Source organism: Oryctolagus cuniculus, chromosome 12 (genome assembly GCF_051225735.1).
Source record: "Oryctolagus cuniculus isolate XC-2025 breed Fujian yellow rabbit chromosome 12, ASM5122573v1, whole genome shotgun sequence".
In the NCBI taxonomy this organism is placed as follows: domain Eukaryota; kingdom Metazoa; phylum Chordata; class Mammalia; order Lagomorpha; family Leporidae; genus Oryctolagus; species Oryctolagus cuniculus.
The window spans coordinates 38,249,505-38,276,175 of record NC_142878.1 but is presented as its reverse complement, the minus strand read 5'-3'; the positions used below and the strand labels follow the sequence as shown (position 1 = coordinate 38,276,175).

At 39.0% G+C, this 26,671-nt stretch overlaps 1 protein-coding gene across 10 annotated transcripts in view; it reads left to right on the top strand.

Moving 5' to 3' along the window:
- MIPOL1 (mirror-image polydactyly 1) overlaps window positions 1–26,671 on the top strand; it is a 341,984-nt gene that overhangs the window by 142,627 nt on the left and 172,686 nt on the right. For 8 of the 10 annotated variants that reach the window (XM_089309338.1, XM_051822776.3, XM_089309337.1 and 5 more), the window contains one exon: window positions 11,944–12,051. In XM_089309338.1, coding sequence (XP_089165464.1) covers window positions 11,944–12,051 — 108 coding nt within the window. Of the gene's footprint in view, window positions 1–11,943; window positions 12,052–26,255; window positions 26,620–26,671 lie in introns of those variants that run through there. The other 2 variants (XM_089309340.1, XM_089309339.1) reach the window with 2 other exon arrangements.

Here is a 26,671-nt window from a genome sequence, read left to right as displayed (position 1 = left end):
TTAGAGCTCAGAATGATTCACGAGTTTAGCAGGAATGTTTGAGTAAATGCATTTATAAATAGACAACACTGTACATAGTCAAAAATTGATTACCTCTTACGTTTTAAATACTTTGCTACTGTTAGCAATGATCAGACACACTGGGCTCTATTCAATTTATAGAAAATGAATTGGTATGGCCAGCACCGCGGCTCACTAGGCTAATCCTCCGCCTTGTGGCGCCAGCACATTGGGTTCTAGTCCTGGTCAGGGTGCCGGATACTGTCCTGGTTGCCCTTCTTCCAGGCCAGCTCTCTGCTGTGGCCAGGGAGTGCAGTGGAGGATGGCCCAAGTGCTTGGGCCCTGCACCCCATGGGAGACCAGGATAATTACTGGCTCCTGCCATTGGATCAGCGCAGTGCGCTGGCTGCGGCGGCCATTGGAGGGTGAACCAACGGCAAAGGAAGACCTTTCTCTCTGTCTCTCTCTCTCTCTCTCACTGTCCACTCTGCCTGTCAAAAAAAAAATAAAATAAAAAAAAATGAATTGGTATTTTTGGTGTTGTCATATGAAGGAGAGGTGATGCCAGTTCTCTACAAAGAGTTTGAGTATTTGTTTAAGCATTCATATATGTTACAACATTAATATTTATATAATATATGTACATCTATATGCACATATGCACATATATAAATTTTATAATACCTTTATTTAAAAATAAATATTTCCAATGTTAAAAGCTGTCTTGATGTATTATATTCCTCAAAGCAGCATTATGATTTTAGATACTATGCTAGCCCTAGAATGTTCAATTAAAAGGTGAGAAAATCTGCTTAGGTGGTGTTCATTAATTTAGCATAGTTTCTTGGGTATGGATAAACTTCATTAAAAGATAACAATTTGAGGCTGGTGCTGTGGTGTAGTTTAAGCCTCTGTCTGCATTGCTGGCATTCCATATGGGTGTCAGTTTGAGTCCCGGCTGCTCCATTTCCAATCCAGCTTCCTGCTAAAGTGCCTGGGAAAAGCAGAGGAAGATGGCCCAATTATTTGGGCCCCTGCTCACATATGGGAGACTCAGAAGAAGCTCCTGGCTTCTGGTTTCTGCCTGGCACAGTCCCAGCCATTACAACCCTTTGGAGAGTGAACCAGCAGATGGAAGATTCTCTCTTTCTCTCCCTCTCTCCCTCTCTTTTCCCCAACCTTTCCTCCCTCCCTCTCTCCCCTTCTCTCCGTATCTCTGCCTTTCAAATAAAAGTTTTTAAAAAGCTAATACTTCTATATACTATCTAGTCCTTGTCATTCTAATATGTGTTAAGTATGTCTTTCCTTGTGTGGTACTTAAAAAATTATGTTGGCACTGCCATTGCAGCTCAGTAGGTTAAGGGGCTGCTTGTGATATGGGCATTCCATATTGGAATGCCAGTTCCACTCCTGATTGCTGTACTTCCAATCCAGCTTCTTGCCAATGTGCCTGGAAAGGCAGGGGATATGCCAAGGGCTTGGACCCCTGTCACCCATGTGCGAGACCAGGATGGAGTTCCAGGCTCCTAGCTTTGGCATTGCCCACACCTGGCTGTTGAGGCCATTTGGCAAGTGAATCAGTGGGTGGAAGGTTCTCTCTCTTTCCTGCTCATTTGCTCACTCATTTTGTTGTTCTGTCTTCAAAATAAATAAATCTATCTTTAAAAAATTATCTAACTGCACGGTTCTAGCTTTAAAATAATTAACTTTTTGTAGTTCTACTTATTTCCTTTTGCTATTGTGTGGGTTTGTGCACACTATGAATTTATTGATAAACTGAATTACACTCCTTGAATTGGAATTCTGCTTTTTATTAGTTTCATAAATTTGGAGAAGTTAGTTATTACTCTTTGCTTCCACTTCCTATTCTATAAAATGGAATACCACTGTCTAACTCATAAAGTGTGACTGAGTTAATACATGTAAAATGCTTGCAACAGGGCCTAGCGATGCTGATTTCTAAGAGTTGGCTGCCATTAATAATTAATAATTGACTCATTATTCAGTTCACAATTGATCATAATGAAAGGACTGAGAGTCAAAGGGAGCACATAAACAAGTCTAGTACCTGCTAATACTAACCGATAGAATAAATAAAGGGGAGAGTGATCCAACATGGGAAGCGAGATATTCAGCAGACTCATAGAATGGCGGATGTCCTAAACAGCACTCTGGCCTCAGAATCAGCCCTAAAGGCATTCCGATCTGGCTGAAAAGCCCATGAGAGTATTTCAGGCATGGAAAGCCAAGACACTCTGGCAAAACAAACAAACAAACAAAAAAAAAAACAAACCTAAATGAAAGATCTCTGTGAGTGAGATCCCAGTGGAAAGAACAGGTCTTCAAAGAAGGAGGTACCTTTCTCTGAAGGGAGGAGAGAACCTCCACTTTGACTATGACCTTGTCTAAACAAGATAAGAGTCGGAGAACTCAAGGGGCTTCCATAGCCTTGGAAACTCATGACTGGAGCATGGGGAGATTACTGAAGCCATAAACAGGAATGTCAATTTGTAAAGTCAATAACAGGAGTCACTGTGCACTTACTCCTCATGTAGGATCTCTGTCCTTAATGTGCTGTACATTGAGACTTAATGCTATAACGAGTACTCAAACAGTATATTTCACTTTGTGTTTCTATGGGGGTGCAAACTGTTGAAATCTTTACTTAATGTATACTTAACTGATCTTCTGTAAAAAAAGAAAAAAAAAGAAATTATCAATTCCCAACTTGACTCTCACTGAGATTAAACATGACAATAGGTCTGATCTGATTTCATCATCATTTAAAAAATCATCTATTATTTTTCACTTTATGTTTCTGTGTGGGAGCAAACTGTTGAAATCTTTACTTAATGTATGCTAAACTGATCTTCTGTATATAAAGAGAATCGAAAATGAAAAAAAATAATTAATAATTGACTCATTATTAATAATTAGAATCATTAAATAGGTGAAAATCATTTCTCAAATGAATAGCTTTTATGAATACAGTTAACATAATGTTAAATAATACTACCAAGAATGTTTCAATAACATCACACACTAAGTACCCATGTAGATCTTGTTACCTTTTTAAAAAAAAATTATTTGTTTTAAAGTCAGAGTTACACAGAGAGAGAAGAGGCAGAGAGAGTGAGAGAGAGAGAGAGAGAGAGAGAGAGAGAGAGGTCTTCCATCTGTTGGTTCACTCCTCAGATGGCCACAATGGCCGGAGCTGCGCTGATCTGAAGCCAGGAGCCAGGAGCTTCCTCCTGGTCTCCCACGTGGTTGCAGGGGCCTGGGGACTTGAGCCATCTTCTACTGCTTTCCTAGACCATAGCAGAGAGCTGGATTGGAGGAGGAGCAGCCAGGACACGAACCCTCGCCCATATGGGATGCCAGTGCTTCAGGCCAGGGCTTTAACCCACTGCGCCTCAGTGCCGGCCCCAATCTTGTTACCTTTGTAATAATTTTATATGTGTACTAATACTTTTGTTTTATAATTTAATATGTTTATTTTTCCTAAATTATTTACTAATTTAAGATAGTTTATAGTTTAAGAAGTACTATATTTGTGTTAAACTCCTATTTACTTTCACATGGTATTTTTCAGAATGTCTATATATAATTAGAAATATGTATGTTGGGACAGGCATTTTTGTAATGCAGTTAAAGCTGCCAATTAAGATACCACATCCCATTGTTGGAGTGCCTAGTGGAGTCCCCACTCTGCTTCCTTTCCAACTTCCTGCTAATGTGCATCCTAGGAGGCTACAGATGATGGCTCAAGCACTTGGGACCCTGCTACACAACCCCAGCTGTTGTAGACATTTGAAGAGGGAATCAGGAGATGGAAGATATCTCACTTTGTCTGTCTGCCTCTGTCTCTCTCTGTCACTCTGCCTTTCAATAAATAAAAAACCTATATATGTGTGTGTGTGTGTTATATATCAATATATAGGAACATGCTATTGCCTGGCTACTGCCTGGTGGTAGTAGTAGTAGTACATTGCCAGGTGGATGCTCAGTGAATATTTATTGAATAACTTAGTTATATATACACATCTGCATATGTGTATATACACATGTATACGTATATGTGTGTGTGTGTATACTCATACAGAGAGAGAAACATCAACTGTAACATTTGAGGCTTCAAACATTCACATAATTATTATTTTTATTTTTTAACCTACAATATTTGTAAAAATCATATATTGTATAAGTATTTGTTTAAACCAAGTTGTTGATATTTAGAAGCAAGTTAGCTTTTCAAGTTTAAAAAACATTTCATTCTAAGTTACTGTAATGTGAGAAAAGCATTGTGTTTATTGTTTTAAATATTTATAAAGTGACTTTTAAAAACTCTTCTAAATGAAAAGGAATAAAAACTTCTTTATATAATCATAAGTACTTCCAAACATCTGAAGTTCAAAGTGCATAGTTCACATTGACACCGAAGTTTTGTTTTTGTTTTGACTAGATGAGCCTGATATGAATTTTATCTTCAAAGGAAAAGGTTGTATAGCATCCATGAAGGAAGATGTTTTATTGTAGTATGATTAAGATGTTTTGTGACTAAACGTAGGTTGCACAGTAGGAGAAACAGTAGCTGTTAAAACTTAAAATTAAAGAACTTTATGTCACGAAGCTTTTGCATGTTAATCTTCTAGAAAGTAAAAAAAAAAGATAAAACAGAATCATAATTACTTGATTGCTATAATTTTTTTAAAATTTTATTTAAATTATGCAAGTTTCATGTATTTCATATATACAGGTTTAGGAACATAGAGATATGTCCCACACCCCACCCTCTTTCCACACAAGCTAAAAGTTCCTCTCTCCCTCTCATATTCCGACTTTTTTTTTTTAAAACTTTATCACAAAGTGAAATTTTTAGAATAGCACTCTCAAACATTTATGTATTGCCTTTTAAAAAGGAATTAAAATATGGCCCGCGCCGTGGCTCATTAGGCTAATCCTCTGCCTTGCGGTGCTGGCACACCGGGTTCTAGTCCCGGTCAGGGCGCTGGATTCTGTTCCGGTTGCCCCTCTTCCAGGCCAACTCTCTGCTGTGGCCAGGCAAGTGCAGTGGAGGATGGCCCAAGTGCTTGGGCCCTGCACCCCATGGGAGACCAGGATAAGTACCTGGCTCCTGCCATCGGTCAGCGCGGTGCGCCGGTCGCAGCACACTGGCCGCGGCGGCCATTGGAGGGTGAACCAATGGCAAAGGAAGACCTTTCTCTCTGTCTCTCTCTCTCACTGTCCACTCTGTCTGTCAAAAAGGGGGGGGGGCTTTTTAGTGAGATACTAGCAGAAAACTTCCCAGTTTGTAGAAAGAGAAGTCCAAGTCCAAGAAACACACAGAACTCCCAATAAACATTACCAGAAAAGATCCTCACCACGACACAATGTAATCAAACTCACCAGAGTGAAACATAAAGAAAAGATTCTAAAATGTTCAAGAGAGAGATGCCAGATTACTCTCAGAGGATCTCCAATTAGACTCACAGTAGACTTCTCATTAGAAACCCTACAGACTAGGAGGGAATGGCAAGATACAGCCCCAGTACTGAGAAAAACACTGCCATTCCAGAATATTATATCCTGCAAAGCTCTCATTTGTGAATGAAGGTGAAATAAAGACCTTTCATAGCAAACAGAAATTGAAAGAATTTGTCATCATTGGTCCAGCCTTGCAAAAGATGCTTAAAGATGTGTTACACACAGAAACATGGCCATCAATATGAAAGAAGGTAAAGGAAGAAAATCTCTCAGTAAAAGATCACAGGAAGTTCAAAGTATAAATTAGAAATATCATAAGAAAAATGTCAGGGCAAAGTCACTACTTATCAATAGTCACATTGAACGTTAATGGCCTCAACTCTCCAGTTAAAAGACACAGACTGGCTGAATGGATTAAAAAAACATCTATTTACTGTTTACCAGAAACACATCTTTCCAACAAAGGTGCATGCAGCCTGAAAGTGAAAGGTTGGAAAAAGATATTGCATGCCAAGAGGAACTAAAAAAAAGCTGGCACAGCCATACTAATATAAGACAAAATAAACTTTAACACAAAAACTGTTAAGAGAGACAAATAGGGGCACTATGTAATGATTAAAGGATCAATTCAACAGAAGATGTAACTATCATAAATGTATATGCACCTAATTACAGGGCACCAGGCTATTTAAAAGATATGTTAAGGGAAAAATTATAACTTACACTTATTTAGGAACACATATCGTCTATAGAAATTGACTTGTTTCTTTTCATTTGTTTAAGTAAAGAATATCACTGTATACCTGAAGATGTAGTACTTTGAAAAATTTGCCTCTTGAATGGTCTCTGTTCCTTATTTTCTATTCCTCTTATACCCCATGGTCATAGATATTGAGCTCTACTATGCAATATGGATGAATACTTTCAGTGCAAAAATAGCTTTATTATTCTTATATTATACTTATCTTCTTAGTCACAGTATTTCTTGCAAAAATTGGCTCTCCCCATACACATATGTACCCATCTTTTTAGAAAGAATGAAAAATGGAGAAAGACTGTAGTGTTAAAAGTTACGAGGATAATTAATGAGCTAAAAAATATACACGTTAACTAGGGTTATAAGATCAGATACAGGCTGGCGCCATGGCTCACTAGGCTAATCCTCCACCTTGCGGCGCCGGCACGCCGGGTTCTAGTCCCGGTCGGGGCGCCAGATTCTGTCCTGGATGCCCCTCTTCTAGGTCAGCTCTCTGCTGTAGCCAGGGAGTGCAGTGGAGGATGGCCCAAGTGCTTGGGCCCTGCACCCCATGGGAGACCAGGAGAAGTACCTGGCTCTTGCCATCGGATCAGCGTGGTGTGCCGGCCACAGTACGCTGGCCGCAGCAGCCATTGGAGGGTGAACCAACGGCAAAGGAAGACCTTTCTCTCTGTCTCTTTCTCTCTCACTGTCCACTCTGCCTGTCAAAAAAAAATTAAAAAAAAAAAAGATCAGATATATTGGCCGGCGCCGTGGCTCAATAGGCTAATCCTCTGCCTTGTGGCGCCGGCACACTGGGTTCTAGTCCTGGTCGGGGCCCTGGATTCTGTCCTGGTTGCCCCTCTTCCAGGCCTGCTGTGGCCAGGGAGTGCAGTGGAGGATGGCCCAAGTGCTTGGGCCCTGCATCCCATGGGAGACCAGGTGAAGCACCTGGCTCCTGCCTTCAGATCAGCGCATTGCACCGGCCGCAGCGCGCCAGCCATTGGAGGGTGAACCAATGGCAAAGGAAGACCTTTCTCTCTCTCTCTCTCTCTCTCACTGTCCACTCTGCCTGTCAAAAAAAAATCATATATAGATCTCAAGGCCTAGAAACTGGGATTTTATTGCCCTTAAAAAGACTGATTATAAGGCCACTTGAGGTGGGAATTGGGTATAGATCTTTGCATATAGCCAGACAATAGAAAGTGTGCCTCTTCAGTGAAAAAGAGTCTATAAAAAATAGTAAACAATTTATAGGTTCAGAGAAGTGACAAGAAAGTTTATCTTTGGTCATGACTAGGGATGAAGTTATCATGAGAAATTAAAGGGTTAAATTTGCTTCAAATGGGAGTATAGACTCAAATTACTTATCCATCATGGCAAGAATCCCTAAACTAGGATATTAACATATAATTTTTTTTTTCTAATTGGATAAAGCCTTTAGTTACTAAGCAGAGAAGAATGCAAAACCTCTTTAGCAGTTCTTTCACATACGTGTTACAATCCAAAAAATAAATCTTCGCTAAAGTTAGACCTAATCAAAATCTACTTAACACATAACAATCTACCATGAAGGATAATTTAAAAGATTAGACCATCAATAATTTGAGGTATAATAAAACATGAGAGAGTATAAAGAATGTATGTTTTAACAGAGACATCATTGAAAGGACATATTTTTAATGACAGTATAGGGGCCGACTCTGGCACAGTGGGTTAACACCCTGGCCTGAAGCGCCAGCATCCCATATGGGCGCCTGTTCTAGTCCCAGCCTCTCCTCTTCTGATCCAGCTTTCTGCTATGGCCTGGGAAAGCAGTAGAGGATGGCCCAAGTCCTTGGGCCTCTGCACCCACGTGGGAGGCCCGGAGGAAGCTTCTGGCTCCTGGCTTTGGATCAGCGCAGCTCTGGCCGTTGCGGCCAATTGGGGAGTGAACCAGCGGATGGAAGACCTCTCTTTCTCTCTGCCTCTCTTCTCTCTGTGTAACTCTCTGACTTTCAAGTAAATACATAAAATCTAAAAAAAAAAAAAAAAAACAGTATAAAAAAGATGGACATGATTTAAAAAGAACACAATGGAACATTTTAGCATTGAGAATGATAATCATTGAAAGTAAAGTATTAGAAGCTGATCTTCTGTATACTAAAATAATCGAAAATGAATCTTGATGTGAATGGAAGGGGAGAGGGAGTGGGAAAGGGGAGGGTGGTGGGTGGGAGGGACGGTATGGGGGGGAAAGCCATTGTAACCCATGAGACGTACTTTGGAAATTTATATTCATTAAATAAAAGAAAAAAAAAAAAAAAAAGAAAGTAAAGTATTAGTGAAAAAGGAAGAATAGACACAACTGAAAATAGAATTACAAGTCTTGGATACTCAGAGTTCACACACAAATTGAGTGTTGAAAATATAAAGGATGAAAGTTATGAAAAAGAAAACAAATGATTCTTAGATATAATAGCAATCAATATGAGTTTCAAAACAGTCGTTAGCTAGGTGGCTGTGTATCTCCAGGTTTCAGATGTACAAAGAATATCAATAAGGTAAAAATAAATCCAACATGTTGGTTTATTGTTCTTGAATGTGTCAAACCAATGTTAAACTACAGAGGTATTAAAAGCAACCATTAAGAAAAGACAGATCAGACCATAAAGGAATTACTATTAGACTAAGAGAGTTCATATTTGCAGTAAGGGCGCCATATTGCAGATGGATAATCTCTTCAAAGTGCCGAGAAATAACATTTGTCCTAGAACCAATTTTGCACTTGCTAATGAATATACAGTTAAGTACCTTTACCTCAAAATAAATTTCAGAATTAAAGAGTATAGAAAAAGAAAAAAGAAATTATACATGTATTAAGATTGTGAGTGTGTTAGACTTTCCACATATAAATCAAATGAAGGGGTCAGGGCTGTGGTGTAGCAGGTGAGACTGCCGGCTGTAATGCTGGCATCCCACGTGGGTGCTGGTTTGAGTCCCAGGTGCTGCGTTTCCGGTCCAGCTCTCTGCTATGGCCTGCAAAAGCAGTGGAATATGGCCCAAGTCCTTGGGCCTCTGCACTCGCATGGGAGACCTGAAAGAGGCTCCAAGCTCCTGGTTTAGGATTGGTGCAGCTGCAGCTGTTGCAGCCAGTTGGGGAGTGAACCAGCGGATGGAGGACCTTTTTCTCTCTGCCTCTCCTCTCTCTGTGTAACTGTGACCTTCCAATAAATAAATTAATCTTTAAAAAAAATCAAATGAAGATCTCATATAGGATTAAATAAACTTTAGATATAGTTAAATTTAATTTATAGATGTATATTGCCAAGAGTATTTATATTTATTTTTATACACTTCAAAATTCAGTCTACCTCTCATAAGTTGAGTCACAGGTAAATGTCGCTCCCCGTTTTCGTGGAGGAGCGACACAGGACCCTGCGCTGTTCTTTCGTCTGCTCAGCCCTCCCCGGGTTTGCTGCTGGTTCTTCCCGGGTTGGCTACTATCCCTTCCACCTCCGTGGAAGGGCAGTTCCCCCTGGCCACATTCCCCACTTCCGCAGGGGAGCGGCACACCGCCGGCCGGCTTTCTCGGGGGCTGCACAGGTGTTCCTTCAGCTAGATGTTCCCCTTAGATGTTCCCGGTGCATGCCGTCTCTCTCCTCCTTTATAGTCCTCCTCCGCCAATCCTAACTCGGCTGCCCACACGCCGAGTACGCTGCTCTCCAATCAGGAGCAAGTCCTACAGTTTATTAGTTGAACTGGAGGCAGCTGTGCGGAAGCTGTTTACTTCTCTCCCAGCGCCATATTGTGGGAGAGCAGATGCATAGAATAAGTCTTAATTCGAGTAACTTAGTCTAGTCCGGATTGCTCCCCACAGGTAAATGTTAGATTTAACCCTAATAAAAAATGAAAGCAAATTCAACATTTATTTCTTGAGCTAAAATGAGTGAATTCATTTTTGATTTTTCACCATAGATATGAGGAAGATCTTTATTTTGGGTTCATTTCAAGTTATAATAAAAAGAAATGTTGGTCAGACAACTCATGCCCATGGTTGTGTTTCTACTTTCATACCTTTTCTCCTCTATTATTTTTCCTCCAATTTCAGTTTACAAAATTCAGTAATCAAAACAATCCAAATTCAGATGTCATCTGCTCCATGAAACATTATTTTCTTCTCATAGCCAAAACCATCTACCTTCCCTTTGAGCCCTCTTAGCTTATATTTAGTCATTATATTTTTGTACTTGTCGTAATAGTTCTGTATTAAAATTGAACATGTTCCAGGACTATTCTAGTAGAGAGTATCTCTACTAGATTGTGATACCAACTGCTGTGTTTTATTCATTTTCATGGTTCATGGTTTGAGTCTTCTCTAAACATTTTTATTTTTATTTCATTATTAGCAAGTATTTCAATTGTTATTGACTAAAAAGATGACATTTTAATGTGTAAATCCTTGTCTCCTCCAAATAAGGGCCAATGATATGTTTCACAACACTTTTGTATAATTTTTTAAATGTGTGGGTGAAGTAAGATGTCACATAGCACATGTTGAAATAGACATGACACTATAAAAGGATCTATCATTAAATTAGTCAATTCATAGATTTCAAAATTTTTGTACCAAAATAAATTTATCTTTTAATTACATTTTCATGAACTTTCTGATGTATCCTTATGTTTGTAAAATGTAGCTTTAACAAAATTACCTGATAGATTAAATTTTTATAATTTCAAAGGTCTTGATTTGTGGTCCTAATTTAATTTGTAAGTTTTCTTTGGTTTTATAATTATGTGTGCATGAGGTATGTATACTCAAATTGTTTATAAATATCTTGTGATCTAAGTCAATATGAAGAGTCTGGTAAGATTTTCTTTGGAAAAGATTTCTTTATTCAAAGTTTTGGAAATTCTGATACTGACTACATGATATTATAAAGATCAGAGGCAGAAGAAATCAATTTCAGAATAATAAGAAATGCCAATTTGGAATACAGTTGCATCTTGATTGCATCATAATAACTAATGATTTCGATTCGTTATAGCAACTAGCTATTTTTCAAATAACCAAGAAACATCTTTGTCCATCTCTTTAATCAATATATGCACTTATTGTTATTTTAACTTCCTAAGTTAAAACTAGATAAATTAAGGGTGATTTTTTAACCTTTTCCTAAAACATGAGTTTAGTACCTTATTCTTTTAGCCAGTCTCCCATGCCTCTTCATATTGTACTGATTTGCAGGATATCTGACTCTGTAATTGTGTAAAATATTTCAAATCTGAAATGTCTTCTAATGTATATTTTAATTTTAAAAATTAATAAATATGGATCATAGAATGCCATAATATAGTTTACTTAGGATCCAATGTGATTTTTAGAAGCATGCTTTGATTCAACCAACAGATAGATATATACATATATATATATATAGAACCATTTGTTAATGAAGAAAGAAGTTTTGAGTATAATGTGACAGTAATTTCACATAATACATATTTTTGTCATAACAGACTAATGAAAAACTGAAAATATAATTGAATTACCAGAGTGCTGTAAACATTTTTTTTTATTTGTGTTCAACAATTCAACAATTGTTTTACTCATCTTTCTTGTTGCAAAAAAAGTCCTTGTCTTTTAGAGAATACAATGGTATTATTTACATTAATTCATGTGGCTTGGTGGGAAAAAAAATGCTATAACTCCTTTACTTAATGTGATTCTTCCCCTGTGGCAGTGCAAACGGCTAGAGCAGGAGCTTCATCATCTGAAAAAGCAGAACCAGACTTCAGCAAACAACATGAGACATCTGACTGCTGAAAACAATCAAGAACGTGCTCTGAAGGTAAATCTCCGTTCCTTCTTGCAGGCAAATTAAGGTTGTAAGCCCTTGGTGCCAGCCTTTGGTGCTGCATATATCAGTTGTGTACATTTCAGCAGAAGTGAGCTGTGGTGTTTGCCAACAACCCCTTCTTTAAACACAGATACAGCACCCTTCTGTTATGGTATTATTTTATTTCATGTATGCGTACATGAAAACAACATATTTTTGGAATTTTTAGTGGTGATATATTAATAACTTTGAGTACTTGTTCATTCCTTTTCTGCTTTTCTGTTAATATCTTTTATAGCTAATAAAAAGTGCCCACACTAAATGAAGAAATAATTAAATCATGGGCCTTTTCTTCATTGATATTCATTATAATAATTTTAAAGTGACTTGTAATATTAATAATGCATTGAACTGATATTCTTGAAAGACATTTTAACTATTTTGCAAATTTGAAGGAGTATTTAGACTATAACAACAGAAGAAAAAGATATTACATTCAACTAGGACTTGAAATAAGTGAAGAAAGGATTTCTTAATATCTCAGTGTAATGTAGATCTAGGAGACATGAAAAAAAGACATTGTTCCAACTTCTAATCATATGTACTTTTGAAGATACTTGTAACTTCCCATTATGATGTTTGTCCTTGCCCCACTTCCTAGTATAGTTCATGTGTTCCATTGTGTTCTTTACCCTCAAGGTGCTTGCATTCTTATGAATGGGTTGAGAATAAATCCATGGTGAACAGAAAAGATTATCATTGCTTTTATTATGAAGTAAGAAAATTGTATGCTTCTGTTGTCTTAAATATGTCTGCTTTACTGTCGATTGTAGAGAAATCCCAGAGCATTAGCAGTGTAAGTCACTAAGCCAGAGTTGAGAAAATTCAGGTATCAAAATTGATAAAAATGCTGACCTCTTGTTGTGGAAAATATTTTTAATCTGTCCAAAATGTATGCAGTTTAGTGGTAGTTAGGTATTTCTGCAAAATATGTTGAGCTTCATGTTTAAATTCCTAGTGTTGGGCATATAATAACATATTAATATTGATTAATGTATTTTTTCTTCTTTTGTATTGAATTTATATATAGGCCAGAAAGATAAATGAAAAAGGAAAGAATTACAGATTTTAGTGATTATTTTTAGTTCCTTTAAGGAATTTATTACTGGTGAAAATAAAGTATATTAATTTTAAAAACATATACTTGAAAATGACAAACAACATTGTTTTAAAGGCAGCTTCCTTAATGTATGCTAATTTATGATCAGTGTTAGGGGGCATAGTCCATGTACTCAATGTGATTGGCTATTTCCACTTAAAAAAACAACATAAAATAAAAATTCCAATTTGTTAAATGTGTAGTCATCACATGACCTTTTTTTCTTCAATTTGGGTTGTGGGTTTAAGTTAAATTTAATTAAATAGAAGTTGCTGTTTATGAGATAGAGATGCAGATTTATAAAAAGCTATTCAAATTAGAAGGAAATCAGTAGGCAAAAAAAAGACTTGAATGTTCAAAACAAAAACCAAACACAATTAAAAAATACTTTGTGTCGCTCCCCCTCTTCGCGGAGGAACGACACAGGACCCTGCGCTGTTCTTTCGTCTGCTCGGCCCTCCCCGGGTTTGTTGCTGGTCCTTCCCGGGTTGGCTATCGTCCCTCCACCTCCGTGGAAGGGCGGTTCCCCCTGCCACATTCCCCACTTCCGCGGGGGAGCGGCACACCGCCGGCCGGCTCTCTCGAGGGCTGCACAGGTGTTCCCCTTAGATGTTCCTGGTGCATGCCGTCTCTCTCCTCCTTTATAGTCCTCTTCCACCAATCCCAACTCTGCTACCCACACGCCGAGTACGCTGCCCTCCTCCAATCAGGAGCAGGTCCTGCTGTTTATTGGTTGAACTGGAGGCAGCTGTGTAGAAGCTGTTTCTCCCTTCTCAGCGCCATATTGTGGGAGAGCAGATGCATAGAATAAGTCTTAATTCCAGTAACTCAGTCCAGTCCGGGTTGCTCCCCACACTTTGTAAACTGTAGATAATGTAATTTAAAGTAATATATGGGTATTAACTATATTAAAATCTTTTCTCGTTCATCTTTTTGTGAAAAAAACATATTTTTCTGGCATCTTTTAAGCCTTCCCAACTTTATCCATTAACTAAGGCAGCTTAAGCCTTAATAGGGGAACAATGGGAGGAAGAATTAGTTTTCAAAGACTTGCTCATCAAGTCGTTCTTTCTTAACTCCTGTATTCATTTCAGTTCTTCTAAAAATATCTTGGGACTGGCATTATGGCTCAATGGGTTAAACTGCCACCTTCAATACCAGCATCCTACATGGCACTGGTTTGAGTCCTAGTTCTTCCATTTCCAATCCAGCTCCCTGCTAATGAGGCTGGGAATGCCACTGCTATCCATGTGGGAGACTTGTAAGAAGTTCCAGGCTTCTGGTTTCAGGCTGGCCCAGTCTTGAGTATTGAGGCCCTCTGGGGAGTCACCCAGTGAATGGAAGATCTCCTCTCGCTCTCTCTTTCTGCCTTTCAAATAAATAAATTAATTAAAAATCTTTCTTTGATAACATTACCTTTGAATCATTTTATGAGAAAATGTTCAATTTATTATGAAAATTGGGCCATTTTAAATATATCTGTTTTATTCTAAGTTGTTTTTAAAAACTATTCTTATCTTTCAGAATTTTTGTTCTATATTTGGTGCTTTTTTGTATCTTTTATGATATTATATATCTTTAAGTTGTCATATAAGTTATGAAAAGCCACTCAAGCTATATGGGTAGTAGACTGTCTCAAAGGAGACAGGCTACTGACCAGTATGCTTAACTTTTATAAACCGAGTACAAGTACCACTTTTTGTTTCTTAACTGATTTAATATTTGGTTAGTGTATAAATGAGCATTAGGAATTTGTTTTCTAATTTTTTATTTGTTTTATGTATTTGAAAGCAGGGAGAGACAGATATACTGAGAGAGCAACCTCCCATCTGCTGGTTCACTTCCCAGGCTGGGAGTTGGGAACTCCATCCAGGTCTCCTGTGTGTTTGCCAGGGACCCAATTACCTGAGCGATCACCTGATGCCTCCCAGGATTTGTATTAATAGGAACCTGGAATCAGGGGCTGGAGCTAGGACTCAAATCCAAGCCATCAGATACTCTGTGCAGGCCTCTTAGCTGTTAGGTGAAATGTCTGCCCCTGTATATTATTTTTTATCTAGCAACGGAAGATTACATTTTTGGTGATTTTTTATAAAAATTGTTTTGGAATAGCATGGAATTATACTAGCTAAATCCACCAGCCATAGCACTGTTTCTCCTACTTCTATGTTTTCAGTTTTTCCCTATAAATAAAGTAAAGCACACTGGTACCTGTTGGGTGAGGTACTGAATTATACTGCCAATAGTATATAGTTTGAAAGTTAACTTTAAAAAAAATCCCATTTAGACCAGCACCGTGGCTCACTTGGCTAATCCTCCGCCTGTGGCGCTGGCACCCTGGGTTCCAGTCCCGGTTGGGGCGCCGGATTCTGTCCTGGTTGCTCCTCCTCCAGTCCAGTTCTCTGCTGTGGCCCAGGAAGGCAGTGGAGGATGGCCCAAGTGCTTCCGCCCTGAACCTGCACGGGAGACCAGACCAGGAGGAGGGACCTGGCGCCTGGCTTCGGATTGGCACAGCACACCAGCCGTAGCGGCCATTGGGGGGTGAACCAAGGGAAAAAGGAAGACCTTTCTCTTTGTCTCTCTCTCTTATTATCTAACTCTGCCTGTCCAAAAAAAAAAAAAAAAAAAATCCCATTTAAGGATTCACTTATTTTCAGAAATTGGTTTCCTGAATACATTTTTGGACATTTGATGTTTTTAAGATAAATTTAGATTAGCCATGAATATTCTGACACCAAACAAGTAATTTCATATACACTGACTTTTTTTCTTTTTTATTATAAAACTTACCTTTGTACTACACATCTTTAACCTCCCACATTTACTAAATTCTTCAATATAATTCCGCTGAAAATCATTCTTTCTCATACCATTTGTGAACTCAGAAAGTTACAAGCCTCTAATACATATTATCTAAAATATACAGATATTTTTGAAAGATATTGATATTTTTGGAATATACACAACATTTTCACTGTCCCCTAAATCCTCTGTGTTCTACCTATTTATTCCTTCCAATCCCCTTTTGACTGACTCCATCTATATTCCCACTAATGATAATTCCTGTTGCTTCATATCTTCATTGGGTAAGTTTTTTTTAAAAGGTTTATTTATTTATTTGACAGGCAGAGTTACAGAAAGAGAGAGGGAGAGGTGCCTTCCAACTGCTAGTTCACTCCCCAGATGGCTGCAATGGCCAGTTAGGAGCCTGGAATTCCATCCAAGTCTCCCATGTGGGTGGTAGTGACCCCAAGCACTTAGGCCATCTTCTGCTGCTTTCCCAGGCTCATTAGCAGGGAGCTGGATCAGAAGTGAAGCAGCCAGGACTTGAACTGATGCCCATATCTAGGTATGCCTCAATGCCAGCCCCAGATATTTCTTTTCTTATTACCTCATGTCTTCTAAATTTCACCCATTTTCATAACATTGCCTATTGTTTATGTCATAATGACTTTCACATCTGCCCTAATGTCTGCTTAACCTCAGCAAATTTGAAACCAAATGCCAATTTTTTGACTATATAACTCTTCTCCCTGGGAAAAAGCCAACCACTATATAACTCAACGTTTATTTCCAGTCATATTCTGCTTTGCATGCCTTTGATATAGAAGCTATAAAAGTTCAATACTTTCTCAGGCTTTTTTTTTTTTTTTTTTTTTTTTTTTTTGCTAATTAGACATAGTAGTCTACAGCAGGAATAGAAGAAAGAAGAGTATCTCAGGAAAAGGTTTTGTTTTCCTATAATAAGGGCCGATGAAATAAGTGCATTCCTTATTCCCTTCATATTAACCTTGAACACTTACCTACTGTCTAGAATTGCAGCAGCCATTTTATAGTCATGAAAAAAAGACCAAAGAAAGCTGGTTCTAGCATCTCTGAGCCCCTGACCCAGTGAGCTACTCAAACTTTAAGCGTTTATGTCTTAGCTTGTTTTTTGGCAAGACAGTGCAGACCTACATTTTAAGTCATTCTTGTTTTAATTAATTTATTTGAGAGGTAGAGTTACAGTCAATGAGAGGGAGAGACAGAAGGAAAGGTCTTCCATCCACTGGTTCACTCCCCAAATTCTCTCAATGACTAGAGCTATGCTGATCCAAAGCCAGAAGCCAGGAACTTCTTCCAAGTTTCCCACATGGGTGCACAGGCCTAAGCACTTGGGCCATCTTATACTGCTTTCCCAGGCCATAGCAGAGAGCTGGATTGGAAGTGGAGCAGCCGGGACTAAAACTGGCACCCATATAGGATGCTGGCACTGCAGGCGGAAGATTAACCTACTGTGCCACAGTGCTGGCCCCTAAGTCATTCTTAATAGTTTTCTATTATTAACTGCCATATAGATCAGTTAACATCTATTCATTAGTGATACCACCATCCTCCTAGAAATATAGGTAAATAATTGACATAATATTCTTATCCTTGAAGTTTTCACCTACCATAAAGCAGTTCAGTGTGGGGAGCAACTGAGACTACACTAAATTACTGGAACTAGGACTAATTCTATGCATCTGATCTCCCACAATATGGCGCTGGGGAGGAGTAAACAACTTCCACACAGCTGCCTCGCCAATTTGACTGATAAGCTGCAGGAGCTGATCCTGCTCCTGATTGGAGGAGAGCAGCGTGCTCGGCGTGTGGGTAGCAGAGTTGGGATTGGTGGAAGAGGACTATAAAGGAGGAGAGAGACAACATGCACCAGGAACATCTGAGGAACATCTGAGCAACCCCTGAGAGAGCCGACTGGCGGTGTGCTGCTCCTCCGCACAAGCGGGGAAAGTGGCAGGGGTGCCGCCCCTCCACGGAGGCGGGGGGGTGGGGGGGCGGCAGCTAACCTGGGACGGTGTCGTTCCTCTGCGAGTGAGGGAATGGCAGCAAACCCAGGAAGGGCCGAGCAGACAAAAGAACAGCGCAGGGTCTGGTGTTGTTCCTCTGCAAATGGGGGAGCGACAGTTCAGCACCCAGTCCTGTCACTTATGCAGTAGTTCTTTCTTTCCTATATTTCTCTCAAATTTATTATCTGACCTATGTTAAGACCATGATCTAGGTGATAGTACTCTTGTAATTTTTTAACCCTTCAGTTTCTCACCTTTCTGATCATTTGTCACACTGCCATCAACTCTCATTCTAAAACTTTCATTCTAAAAGATGTCATTTTGCTACTCAAAAATCTTCATTGAGTCTTAGATTTTCAGCAGTATAAGGAAATATGGATATTTTGAATGATTTCCTGATATAAGCAATAAAAAGATATGGCTAAAGAACATTGTTAAATCATATCATATACTTAGTAAGTTTTTAAGATGGAAATATCAGTTTTAATTCATTCTAGTTGAAGTCAACAATTTTGATATCTACTGTGTTCAAAACATGGATGACATGGAAGCATTATGGAATAATGTTGGCTTAATAACCACTACCTGTGACCAGTTAAAATTCTGTAGGTAGATTTCTAATTTGTGCTAAAATTTCTTGGGTTATACATTGAACAATACACTATCAGGAATTCTGATTTACACTGTTGTCTTCTAAATATTGGTGGGAGACTGGTGCTGTGGTGCAGCAAGTTAAAGCCCCATCCTGAAGCACCTGCATTCTATATGGTTGCCAGTTAGAGTCTTAGATACTTCTCTTCCAACCCCAGCAGAAGGTGGCCCAAGTCCTTGGGCCCCTGCATGCACATGGGAGACCCAGAAGAAGCTCCTGGCTCCTGGCTTCGGATCAGCCATTGTGATGATTTAGGGAGTGAATCAGCGGAATGGAAGACCTATCTCTATTTTTCTGGCTCTACCTCTTTCTGTAACTCTTTCAAATAAATAAAATAAATCTTTAAAAAAAAAATTGGTGGGCCAGCACCGCGGCTCACTTGGCTAATCCTCCGCCTGCAGCGCTGGCACCCTGGGTTTTAATCCCGGTTGGGGTACTGGATTCTGTCCTGGTTGTTCCTCTTCCAGTCCAGCTCTCTGCTGTGACCTGGGAAGGCAGTGGAAGATGGCCCAAGTGCTTGGGCCCTGCACCCACATGGGAGACCAGGAGGAAGCACCTGGCTCCTGGCTTCGGATCGGCGCAGCATGCCTGCCATAGCAGCCATTTGAGGAGTGAACCAACAGAAAAAGGAAGACCTTTCTCTCTCTCTCTCTCTCACTGTCTAACTCTGCCTGTCAAAAAAAAAAAATTGGTGGAAGATCTGTTGGTTTTTTGCTGTTAAGAGTTCACTATAGAATAAGCTCTTTTAAGAGGCTGAGTAAATAGCAAATACTCATCGAACTTGATAGTAAATAATATGATTTCTGAAGATGAAATTGTATATTGAGATGAGTTATTATTCTTTTGTCTATAGCAGCCAGTCTGTCATTTACCCAGACATGTAGCCTTTTAGTAGGTATGGATTGGTATTATTTTCTAGTATATAACCCAATAATAGATTTTTTTTCATTTTCAATTAACTTTATTTTTTTTTACCAAAGAAAATGTTTATTTAATGAATACAAATTTCATCTTCCCATCATACACACCCGCCTACCCCCACTCCAACTCCACCTCCTCCTCCCTCTCCCATTCCCAAACCCATTCTCCATAAAGAAAAAAAAAACAAAACAAAAAAAAAAAACAAAAAACAAAAAAAAACAACCTGTTCCTTGACATTCAAGACAAGGGCTGTTCAAGTTATTACTTTTCAAAATGTCAATTTCACTTCTACAGATTTCCTTTTAGGTTCTCTATTAGTTATCACAGATAAAGGAGAACATATGGTATTTGTCCCTTTGGGTATAGAGTATTTTATTAAGTACAGTCTTTACCAGATTCATCCATTTTGTTGCAAATTACTGGATTTCATTTTTTACAGCTGTATAGTGTTCTATAGTGTATATATCCCATAATTTCTTTATCCATTCTTCAGTTGATGGGAATTTAGGGTTTTTTTTTTTTGTCTTCCCTTTTGTGATTTGATTTGAGCTGCAGTAAACTTGGGGGTGCAGATACCTCTTTTAATTTTTGATTTCATTTCCCTTGGGTAAATTTAAAGGAGTGGAACAGCTGAATCATATGGTAGGTCTGTATTCAGATTTCTGAGATATCTCCAAACTGATTTCCATAGTGGTTTTATCAGTTTACATTCCCACAAACAGTGGATTAGGGTAACTTTTCCCCCACATCCTCGCCAGCTTTTGTTGTTTGTTGATTTCTGTATGAAAGCCATTTTAACTGGGGTGAGGTGAAACCTCATTGTGGTTTTGATTTGCATTTCCCTGATGGCTAGTGATCCTGAGCATTTTCTCATGTGTGTGCTGGCCATTTGGATTTCCTCTTTGGAAAAATGCTTGTTTAAGTACTTGGTCCATTTCTTAATTGGGTTGTTTGTTTTGTTTTTGTTGAGTTTCTTCATCTCTTTCTGTATTCTGGTTATTAATCTTTTATCAGTTATATTGTTCACAGATAATTTCTCCCATTCTGTTGGTTGCCTCTTCACTTTGCTGAGTGTTTCTTTTGCAGTACAAAAACTTCACAATTTGATATAATCCCATTTGTTAATTTTGGCTTTGACTGCCTGTACCTCTGGGGTCTTTTCCAAGAATTCTTTGCCTATGCCAATGTCTTGGAGGGTTTCCCCAAAGTTCTGTAATAATTTGATGGATCAGGTCATAGATTTAGGTCTTTAATCCATTTTAAATGGATTTTCATGTGAAGTTAAGGTAGCAGTCCTTCTTCGTATTGCTGCATTTGGAAATCCAGTTTTCCCAGCATTATTTGTTGAAGAGATTGTTGGTTTTAGCTCCTTGGTCAAATATAAGTTGTTCATAGATGTTTGGATTGATTTCTGGGATTTCTATACTCTTCCAATAGTCTATCCATTTGTTTTTGTACCAGTACCAGGCTGTTTTGATTATAACTGCCTTGTGGTATGTCTTGAAATCTGGTATTATGATACCTCCAGCTTAGTTTTTGTTGTATAATATTGCTTTACCTATTTTAGTTTTCATGTGTTTCCATATGAATTTCAGCATCATTTTTTTCTAGATCTGAAAATGTCTTTGGTATTTTGATTGGTATTACCTTGAATCCATAGATTTCTTTTGGAAGAATGGATATTTTGATGATATTGATTCTTCCAATCCATGAACATGGAAGATTTTTCCATTTTTTTTGTGTCTTCTATTTCTTTCTTTAATGTTTTTGTAATTTTCATCGTAGAGATCCTTGACATCCTTGGTTAAATTATTCCAAGGTATTTTTGTTGTTGTCGCTGCTGTGGATGGGATTGATCTTAGTTCTTTTTCAGTTGTGTCATTGTGTATATAAAGGCTGTTGATTTTTGTGTTTTGATTTTATATCCTGCTATGTTACCAGACTCTTCCATGAGTTCCAGTAGTCTCTTGGTGGAGTCTTTTTTTTGAAATATTTATTTTATTTATTTATTTGAAAGTCAGAGTTACACAGAGAAAGAAGGAGATGCAAAGAGAGAGAGGTCTTCCATCTGCTGGTTCACTCTCTAATTGGTCGCAACAGCCGGAGCTGCACTGATCCGAAGCCAGGAGCCAGGAGTTTCCTCCTGGTTTTCCCACGTGGGTGTAGGGGCCCAAAGACTTAGGCCATCTTCTACTGCTTTCCCAGGCCACAGCAGAGAGCTGGATCAGAAGTGGAGCAGCCAGGACCTGAACCGCTGGCCATATGGGATGCCTGCACTGCAGGCAGTGGCTTTACCCACTAAGCCACAGCATCGTCCCCTTGGTGGAGTCTTTTGAATCCCCTTTATATAGAATCATGTCATTTGCAAATAGGGATAGTTTGACTTCCTCATTCCCAATTTTAATCCCTTTGATTTCTGTTTCTTGCCCAATGGCTCTGGCTAAAACTTCCAGGACTATATTGAATAGCAGTGGCAAAAGTGGGCATCTTTGGTTCCAGATTTCAGTGGGAATGCTTCCAAATTTTCCACATTCAATAGGATGCTGGCCATGTGTTTGTCATAAATTACTTTGATTGTGTTGAGGAAGATTACTTCTATACCAGTTTGCTTTGAGTTTTCATCATGAAAGGGTGTTGTATTTTATCAAATGCTTTCTCTGTATCTATTGAGATAATCATATGGTTTTTGTTCTTCAGTTTGTTGATGTGATGTATCTTCTCGCTCCTTTGTTTTGGTTAGTTGGGCCATTGGTGTGTCAATTTTGTTTATTTTTTCAAAAAAACAGCTCTTCATTTTGTTGATTTTTTGTAATTTTTTTTGCTTTCAATTTGTTGATTTCTTCTCTGATTTTACTTATTTCTTTTCTCCTACTAGTTTTGGGTTTGGTTTGCTGTTGTTTTTCTAGATCCTTGAGATACATCAATAGCTCATTTATTTGGTGCCTTTCCAATTTCTTGATATAGACACCAGTTGCTATAAATTTTCCTCTTAACACTGCTTTTGCTGTATCCTATAACTTTTGATATGTTATATTGTTGTCTTCATTTGTATCCAGAAATTTTTTTTATTTCTCTATCGATTTCTTCTATGACCCACTGTTCATTCAGGAGCATGTTGTTCAGTCCCCATGTGTTTGCATATGCTCTAGAGATGATGATTTCCAGCTTCATTTGCTGGTGTCCAGAGAAGATGCATGGTATGATTTTTTTTTTAATTTGCTGAGACTTGATTTATAGCCTAGCATGTAGTCAGTCCTAGAGAAGGTACCATGCACAAGTGAGATGAATGTGCATTCTGCAACTGTAGGATGAAAAGTTCTGTAGACATCTGTTAGGTCCATTTGGTCTATAGTGTCATATAAATCTGCTATTTCCTTGCTGATTTTCATCTGGTTGATCTGTCCATTGCTGAAATTGGGGCAGTGAAATCCCCCATTACTGTTGTATTTCAGTCTATGTCTTTTAAATACCCAGGTGCATATACATTTATAATATTCACATGTTCCTGTTGAATTGATCCCTTAATCATTACATAGTGCCCTTCTTTGACTCTTTTAACAGTTTTTGTGTGTTAAAGTCTATTTTGTCTGATATTAGAATGGATACACAAGCTCTTTTTTAGTTTCTGTTGGCATGGAATATCTTTTTCCATCCTTTCTCTTTCAGTCTGTGTGCATCTTTGTTGGTGAGATGTGTTTCTTGTAGGCAGCAAATATATGGGCTTTGTTTTTGATTCCATTCAGCCAGTCTGTGTCTTTTAACTGGAGAGTTAAGGCCTTTTACATTCAAGGTTACTATTGATAAGTAATGGCTTTGTCATGCCAATTTTCCATAAATATTCTCATTTTTACTTGGATTTCCTTTGTACTTTTACTGGAAGCTTTCCTTCTTCCACCTTCTTCTGTAGTGATGACAATGTTTCTGTTTTTCTGTGTGTAGCTCATCCTTAAGTATCTTCTGCAGGGCTGGACAGGTGATGAAAAATTCTTTCAGTTTCTGTTTGTCATGGAAAGTCTTTATTTCACCTTTGTTCATAAATGAGAGCTTTGCAGGGTATAGCATTCTGGGTTGACAGCTTGGACTATATCTCACCATTCTCTCTTGGCCTATAGGGTTTCTGATGAGAAGTCTGCCGTGAGTCTAATTGGAGATCCTCTGAAAGTAATCTGGAATTTCTCTTCTGCACATTTTAGAATCTTCTCTTTGTGTTTTACTGTGGAGAATTTGATTACAATGTGTCATGGTGAACATCTTTTGTGGTCATGTCTGTTAAGAGTTCTATGTGCTTCCTGTACTTGGATATCCCTTTCTTTCTCTAAATTAAGGAACTTTTTCTGTTATTATTTCACTAAAATTGCTTTCTAATCCTTTCCCTCTTTCCTCACCTTCAGGAACTCCTAGAACCCGATAAATCAGTAATAGATTTTTGAACTTATTCCAACTTACCAGTTGTCTGACATGGGAAATTCAGTTAAATGCTGTGTATATTGGCTCTCTAACTTGTCAGATAATCAGGGCAGGAATATTGCTTCAGTTGATAAAAGTATGTCAATATATTTATAAAGTATGATACAATATACCAGTGCTTCATATGATATGGTAGTAATAACATTGTTTTCTTGTATTTGGCCTGCCATGAACAAATAGTCTTTGTCAAGTCATTTTAAGTCTTCAAAGAGGGAGTTAGATAACATTCATGACCCTTCAAATTAGAAAATAACATGATTTTTATGAATTTGTAGTGCTTAGTCATAGTTTTACTCGTTTATTCAACAATATATATTTGTAAAATATTCTGAATTGATGACCTCCTGATTCTTTTTTTTAAATATTTATTTATTTATTTGAAAGGCAAAGTTACAGAGAGGCAGAGGCACAGAGTGAGAGAGAGAGAGGTCTTCCATATTCTCTGTTCAATTTTTTAAAAAACTTATTTTCATCCCCTAAATTAACCACGTTAAGAGGCCATTTTCCCATGGGATTTTTATGTTTCTACATGTCTTACAGAGACACTAACCTTTGTTCCACAGTAGGTTTTAGGGGGCATTCTTTTAGTGAATAGCTTTGGAATGTAAAGATAGTGCCTCCTTTTAAAGGGGATGGTAGACTTGTTTACTTTCCAGTACCTTAAAGTAATGTCTTCCTCTTAGGCAAAGGTTGGGCAGACTTTCTTGAAGTATATTATAAAAGATTTCAGTTGCCTAAGCTTGGAGTTCTCCAGATGTAGAGAAATTTAGTGCAAATGCCCTGTGTGTGCAGTGTCCACTCAAGCCCCTCTGCAGGTTCCCTTGTGACTTATGGGGCAAAGGGAACTAATGCAACCATGAAGCTCATGCCTTTTGCTGTCCTGAGTACAGTCCCTTGTCTGTGACCAGCATGCATGAAGTTATCTAAAAGTATTACTTTTTTGGCCGGCACCGTGGCTCAATAGGCTAATCCTCCGCCTGTGGCGACGGCACCCCGGGTTCTAGTCCTGATCGGGGCACCAGATTCTGTCCCGGTTGTCCCTCTTTCAGGCCAGCTCTCTGCTGTGGCCCTGGAGGGCAGTGGAGGATGGCCCAAGTGCTTGGGCCCTGCACCCCATGGGAGACCAGGAGAAGCACCTGGCTCCTGGCTTCGGATTAGCGCGGTGTGCCGGCTGCAGCAGCCATTGGAGGGTAAACCAACAGCAAAGGAAGACCTTTGTCTCTCTCTCTCACTGTCCATTCTGCCTGTCAAAAAAAAGTATTACTTTTTTAAAAAAATTTATTTATTTGAAAGTCAGAGTTACACAGAAAGAAAAGGAGAGGCAGAGAGAGAGAGAGAGGTCCTCCATCCGCTGGTTTACTCTTCAATTGGCCGCAACAGCTGGAGCTGTGCTGATCCGAAGCCAGGAGCCAGGAGTTTCTTCCATGTCTCCCACGTGGACACAGGGGCCCAAGGACTCAGGCCATCTTCCACTGCCTTCCCAGGCCATAGCAGAGAGCTGGGTTGGAAGTGGAGCAGCCAGGACTCAAACCGGTGCCCATATGCCCACGCCACAGTGCCAGCCCCAAATTATTACATTTTTAAAGAGGATCTGGACTCATTGTTCTGTAGGTCTAGCGCATTTTTTTTTTTTTTTTTTTTTTTTGCAGGCAGAGTTAGATAATAAGAGAGAGAGACAGAGAGAAAGGTCTTCCTTCCATTGGTTCACCCTCCAAATGGCCACTACGGCCGATGCATTGCACCGATCCGAAGCCAGGAGCCAGGTGCTTCTTCCTGGTCTCCCATGCGGGTGCAAGGCCCAAGCACTTGGGCCATCCTCGGCACTGCCTTCCCGGGCCACAGCAGAGAACTGGACTGGAAGAGGAGCAACCAGGACAGAATTCGGCACCCCAACCGGGACTAGAACCCAGGGTGCCGGTGCCGCAGGTGGAGGATTAGCCTAGTGAGCTGCAGCGCCAGCCACATTATTGATTTTGAAACTTGCTTTGAATGCCATTTGTGGATTCCTTAATTTCTCCTATAATGATTCCCTATTTCCTGGGTCCTCTATTACTTCTTTATTTATTCTTTCCTTTTGATGAAGCACATTTTTTAATAGTTTTCTGAGAAATGTTGTATCAGAGATGATTTTTTAGGACTATACATTATTTCTTTTCTTTTTTTAAAAAACGATTTATTTATTTGAAAGGGAAGGTGGAGTTACAGAAGCAGAGGCACAGAGAGAGCGAGGTCTTCCATCTACTGGTTCACTCCCCAAATGACTGCAATGGCCAAAGCTGAGCCAATCTGAAGCCAGGAGCCTGAAGCTTCTTCTGGATCTCCCATGTGGGTACAAGGACCCTTCTACTGCTTCCCCATGCCATTGCAGAGAGCTGGATTGGAAATGGTGCAGCCGGAACTTGAACCTCCACCTATATGAGATGCCAGCACTGCAGGTGGCAGCTTTATCCGCTACACCACAGTACATACCCCCGTACATTATTTCTTTTTTTTTATAAAGGATTTATCTATATATTTGAAAGTCAGAGTTACACAGAGAGAGGAGAGGAAAAGAGAAAGAAGGAGAGAGAGAGAGAGAGAGAGGGAGGGAGGGAGGGAGGGAAG